The sequence below is a fragment of the Ambystoma mexicanum genome, chromosome 1q (assembly GCF_040938575.1).
Source record: "Ambystoma mexicanum isolate Mex_15411 chromosome 1q, UKY_AmexF1_1, whole genome shotgun sequence".
NCBI classification, from domain to species: domain Eukaryota; kingdom Metazoa; phylum Chordata; class Amphibia; order Caudata; family Ambystomatidae; genus Ambystoma; species Ambystoma mexicanum.
Window position 1 is genome coordinate 1,406,128,098 of NC_090922.1, and position 6,000 is coordinate 1,406,134,097.

The 6,000-nt window shown below is 48.0% G+C and overlaps 1 protein-coding gene across 1 annotated transcript in view; it reads right to left on the reverse strand.

Annotated features, from left to right (window-relative positions):
* Nucleotides 1-871, reverse strand: part of LOC138548298 (vitamin D3 hydroxylase-associated protein-like) — a 428,655-nt gene extending 427,784 nt beyond the window's left edge. Inside the window, exon 1 of the mRNA XM_069642266.1 lies at nucleotides 550-871. Coding sequence (XP_069498367.1) covers nucleotides 550-765 — 216 coding nt within the window. The 5' untranslated portion in view covers nucleotides 766-871. The remainder of the gene's footprint in view (nucleotides 1-549) is intronic.
* Nucleotides 872-6,000: the final 5,129 nt, after the last annotated feature.

Sequence of the window (6,000 nt, forward strand, 5' to 3'; positions counted from 1 at the left end):
CTTGCACCAGTGCTAGGTTTCTGTAATCTGGCCCCAGGTGTTCAAGGTATTGCAATCTCGGGTACACGCGTTGCTTTGTATAGTGATAATATATGTGCTTCATCAAGACCCACCCATTTGGAAAGAACAGATATGCAAGACAAGATTGAATGCAGAACTCTGGCCAAGAATACAGGGGTACAGGAATTTCAATAACCACAATGTACTTTTAAAAAGGATTTGTTTCTGATGAAAAATAACAGCTTAACAAATGTCACCCTGGTTATGAGGTTATTTGGCCAAAACAAATCGCTCCCAGTGTTATCAAGATTGAAGGAATCAAAGGTCGTACCGACTGTGCAGGCACTCGAACCTGAAACCCCCACATTCGTTCAGATGCAAGCGTTTAACTCACTGAGCTATCACTTAAAATATACGCGCTTCCAATGATACCCTCAGTTCGAAACTAAACTTTCATGGAACTGAAAAAGTTGCAGAATGTGCATCCTAGCAAAACACACGTGATTGCTGGAGACGCACGTTTATGTGTCAGGAGGTCAGACGGGTTACCTGCTGCTTAAACTGGCACACCGCCCTCTCCATCTTCTGCAACGCCTGGTCTCGCCTCTGCCTGGCCCGTTCCATCTTCCGGTGGACCTTCTGCCGTGCCAGCCATCGGAGCAGGACCAGGGACGCCGCGGAGCAGCAGAGCAGGGCAGAGAGCGTCAGGGGCTCCACCTGCAGCTCGGAGAGGAACTGCCGGAGCTTGGCTGGCACCATGGTCATTATTCGCCCCTGCCGAGTCTCCCCACTGGCAGCGCTCTAGAACCCTTGCGCACCGGTGCACACAACCCGACTGACCCGCGTGTCTCTTATCAGCAAGGGGAAACTGCGCAGGCTAAAACCCGGACTGGAGTTCAGAAGCAACGGGGATGTCGGTGAGTGACACCTCCCATTGACCCAAGTGGGCGATGACGCAATAATGTAAACAAGGGATCAGATCATGGCGAGTAAAAATAACCATGAAAGGGGCTGTGTTTCCCGAGAGGCAACACGAGCGTGGTCGACTAAAGTCACAAGCACAAACACAGTTCAAAGTCTGGCTCCAATGTATGCTGGCTTTGCACTCTATGGAGCGTACCCCCCTTGCCATGGCGTCTACGGGTTGTATTAAACGGCGCTCTGTCCCCTTTGTCCTTACAAAGTCGGAGCAGTGATTAAGGCCAACTATTTGAGAGAGGAATTTGGTATGAGTTTATTCTGGCTTGCTCTGTCCAAGCTGTGGAATCTTGATGTCTGAGGTGATTGGCAGCTCGGCAGAATGTTGCTGAGTGAATGCGTGGGAATGTTCTGAGAGTGACAGTTAGGGACTGGGCTGGGGGTGTGTGAGACAGCCGGTGGCTGCTCGCCCTAGTCCCTGTCCTATGTGTATACTGCAAGTAACTGGAAATGTAACTTTGTACATATGTAAAATAAAGGCCATACCATTACAAGGGGCTCCACAGCTGGTCTGTGTCTGGTCTCATCTGCCACCGCCTATTACAAGAGAATTTATTTATTCCATGCTTTTTGGGAACTCTGTTTGCTCCCATGCTTAACATGTTGGGTGCAAATGACTTCCCTGGCAAAGACAACTCGAGTGAGTAGTTATGTAAGAGATAATAGGTAGAATCGCACTACCTACGATTTGGAAGAAATGAGCAGCAATGTTTATTAGTAAAATTCCGTAAGTAGACACACAAGCTGAAGGGATCGCGTCCTGCAGATATTGCAGGCAAATAAAAATAGCATGATCATGTTTAAGAATCTGTCTGAGTCGCAGCAATGGTTCACACAGAGTCAAGGGAAGTCTTTGACTTCATAGCTCCTATTTTGACAGATTTCATTTTTCGCTTTTTCTGGGTTTAATAACATCAAGGGAAGCCATTATTTGTTGTAACGGTCGCACAACGAGCCTGCACTTTGCAAGAATGAATCCCAACATGTCAGACTAAGCCCCTTCTCAGGGTCAACATTCTGAGGGCCATACCATCACTGATTGGCATCCCGGCCCTCAAACGGCAAAGGAGATACCTGCCAACATCATAAAGCTCTACGCCACCAGCCTTACCCAATCATTACAGAATTTGTTAAGTCCTCATTCAATTCATGCAAAATACCCACTACTACTAAAGCTGCCTGGGTCACCCTCTATTAAAAAAAACTCCCTGGTCCGAACAGTACCTACCAACTACAGGCCCATCACCACAGTACCCTTCCTGCTCAGAATCCTAGACCGCATCGCTTACTTACAATGCCAGCAATTCATAGAACAACACTATCTCCTTGGCATCAGACAATATGGTTTCTGACCAAAAAACAGTACTAAATTGGCTCTTATCGATCTAAAAATGCAACTTGACAGCATTAGGGATGCTGACAATGCTGTTATCCTACTCTTCCCAGACCTCTGGTGCATTTGATCTCGTGGACCACGACCTACTCTGCCAAAACCTTTCTGGGATCTTCCACTTCTCACGCGAAGCAGTCTGATGGATCAAATCCTTCTTAAGTGATCGTACATCCAGAGTGTTCATTGGCAACCACTCAGCCGACCCTATCTCTGTCCCTCTTGGTGTCCCACAAGGCTCTTGCCTTTCCCTTACCCTCTACAACACATACACTAAACCCCTCTTTGATATACTTGACACCCTAGGCATCGCCTACACCAACTTTGCAGACGATACGCACATTCTCATTCCCCTTTCCGGCAAATTCACTAAGGACTCTAACACCATTAACAAAGTCTTCTGCATTCTTCGGTCTACCCATAAGCCTCAGTGATGAGAAGACATAAAATACTCATTGTAAGCTCACCCGCTCGCCTTAAAGCTTTCGACCCTTTTTACACCTCCTTCACCATTGACTGCTCTACCATCTAAGCCCTCAAACATGACAAAACCCTGGGGGTTTACCTCGATGCGGAATTAACCATGACAAGGCATGTCAATGCTCTGGCATCCTCAAACTCCCACAGCGCCAAAGGTATCTCATTAAGCCGACAATTCCTGAGCACCAACAACTGCCTCACGCTCTCCAGAGCCATTATCCTGAGCAAACTAGACCATTGTTATGCCCTATTCAAGGGCATATCCGCGTCCTATCTTGCTAAGCTGCAGCTGTTTCAAAACAAAGACCTCCAAGCAGCTCCGGGCCTTCGCAAATCGGACCACATTTCTGCAACTCAACGAGAAGTCCATTGGTTACCAATAAATGCATGGAAAGACTTCAAAAGCTTGACTATTGCGCATCGACGCATCTACTGTCAGGAAGTGGAGATTGTGGAAGCACTGGAGGCTATGATCAGCGCGCGCTCCAGTCCTCACCCAAGATGGCCGCCGTACCTTTAAGAGGCTGGCTCCTCCCACAAGCCGATGCGTTGTATCTGTTTGTCAACGCTCGGTTCGTGTGTTGGAGTTTCCTCTTGGATCCTTCTGTGCCTTCAGCGAATCTACTTACCGCCTTGATTCCTGCTCTAGTCACCCTCCTCCTACCTGCCGTGCCTCTTTTGTTTGCTTGCTCTATTTTCTCTCCTGCCTTATAATTCTTCATCTTTCCACTCCTGGTGTCTCGGCGCCGCCTATTCAGTGCTTTTGCCTTTAGTTAGTCCTATTTGCTCCTGTTCCTTTCGCCACTCAGCTTATCCTTTTTTTAATTTATTTTGAACTTTGGGTGCCGGTATCCTTACTTCTATCAGCGCTGCCTAGCCCTTCACAGGTTTGGGTCCCTGATGCTCTGACCTCACCCTGGGAAACTTTGCCTTTACTCAATCAGACTAGATCCGTATACTTTTCTATTTTTCTTTTCGGTCAGCCTTGCCTAAACTGTTTAGGATATTCTTTTTGTCATAATTTCTTCTTATCACGTGGTGTTGCCTTTTTCACCTTATATCCTTTACTCTTATCTGCATTCTATTAGGAGAACTTCGGGAGTTCTATGCAGTTTATACTCCCAGCAGTCTGAACAATTGAGGAATCTGACTTCTATTCTACAAGTATTCCTCTTTGGTGTGGAGAAGCTACGCCTTCCTTTTAGATTGAGAGGAACCGACTACCCCCCATCTGAACCCATCCGGAAACAGGGTTTTTTCTGCATTTGTGCTTTTTCCCTGGAAATTAGGACTGGCCCTCTGGGGATCCCCGAGGTCAGAGTTACATCTCTGCCAAGGTGGCCTCCGGAGGGGCCAGACCCGACCTACACGATAAGAAGGTCTGAACTCCAAAGGACAAGACTCCCTCAAGGAGAAAGGATCAGAAGAAGCACGAGGCCAACCCTAAAGAATCCTTCCCAGAAGATCCAGGTGAGGAGTTGGGGGAGGAAGCCTCGGTTCATGACAGCATACAACGCCCAATAACCATCATGGCCTCACTAGAGCAGTATCAGGAATTGGTGGCTGCTTTACAGAACCTTACTATAGAGGTGCAGGCTTTACGGACAGAGAATGTAGCCCTCAGGCAGCAGGTAGTGTTACATCGGGATGATCGTGGAGACCTGCCTACGATGCCCCTTTCCTTTGGTAAATATGATGGTCACCCGGGGGGTCTGAAAGAATTTCTGGATGCCTGCAGAGTGTATTTCGCCTTCCGACCTCACGCCTATGAGACTGCCAGATCTAAGGTGGGGTTCATCATAGCCAATCTAATTGGAAACGCCCTTACATGGGCCACACCCTTGGTTACCAGAGATGATCCCGTTTTGAGCGACTATGATCATTTTACAGAAGTTTTTGGTGAAAGATTTGATAGACCAGAACTATTCTATTCTTCTCTGGAAGCAATACTTGATGTCCAACAGGGAAACACGGACATACAGACCTATCTCTCCCGTTTCCAGAGGCTGGCAGCCAAGGCAGATTGGCCTGATTCTGCTCAGCAAACAATCTTCAGACGGGGTCTTCGTGAAGAAATCAAGGATGAGCTAGCCAGAGTGGCTCGTCCGGCATCCTTTCAGGAATTGGTGACTTTGTCACTTCAGATCGAGTTCCGTCTTCAAGAGAGAAGATCCAAAAGAAGAAGAACCAGAGGCTTCCCACAACAGTCCAGTCAACCATCCCCTGCTCCTCCACCTCGAACTACCCCTAGGACTGATGAACCTATGCAGATTGGGGTGGCTCGCGGTCCCTTGACACAAGAAGAAAGAAGAAGAAGGAGAGAGGCAGGATTATGTATGTACTGCGGCTCCTCGAAGCATTTATTGAGAGACTGTCCTGAAGTCCCACCTAGACGACAGGGAAACTTCCACCCCCGATCCACAGCAAGGGAGGTTTCGGGGGAAGTAACAAGCACCCTTGCTACTACACAAGAGCAGTAAGCACCCTGGAGGATAACAGCCTAATGGTGTTTCGGGTCAACCTGTGGTTGACCGAGGATTCCCCCACTGAGGTGTTCGCTATGCTAGACTGCGGAGCTGCTGGAAATTTCATTGACTCTAAATGGGCAGCTGAGCATCTAATCTCCACCATACCCAAGGCCACCCCGATTCCAGTAGAAGGGGTCGATGGTAGGCCCCTGTCATCCGGACCTATAACGCTGGAGACCATTCCATTAAGGATGAGGCTCGGCCAACATGAAGAGTTTTTGGTGTTTGACCAGATCCGTGCTGCTCATTTTCCGTTAGTTATAGGAATTCCTTGGCTAAGGAGACACAACCCTCACATTGATTGGACTACCAACAGGGTCTCTTTCAATTCGACCTTCTGTGAGTCCCACTGTATCAACCGGTCTGCTTCTCCTAACACCCTAGAACACAGCCAGTGTGGGGTTCAGGAACCTGTCACTGTGGTCTCAGTTCCCGTACATTATCAAGACTTCTCAGAGGTGTTTATGGACACCATACCCAGACAACTACCACCACATAGACCTGAGGATTGCTACATTGACTTAATTCCGGAGGCTGTGGTACCCTTTGGTAGAATGTACCCCTTGTCGTTACCAGAGAGGAAGGCTTTAAGAGAGTACCTCGACGCTAATTTACAGAACAGAT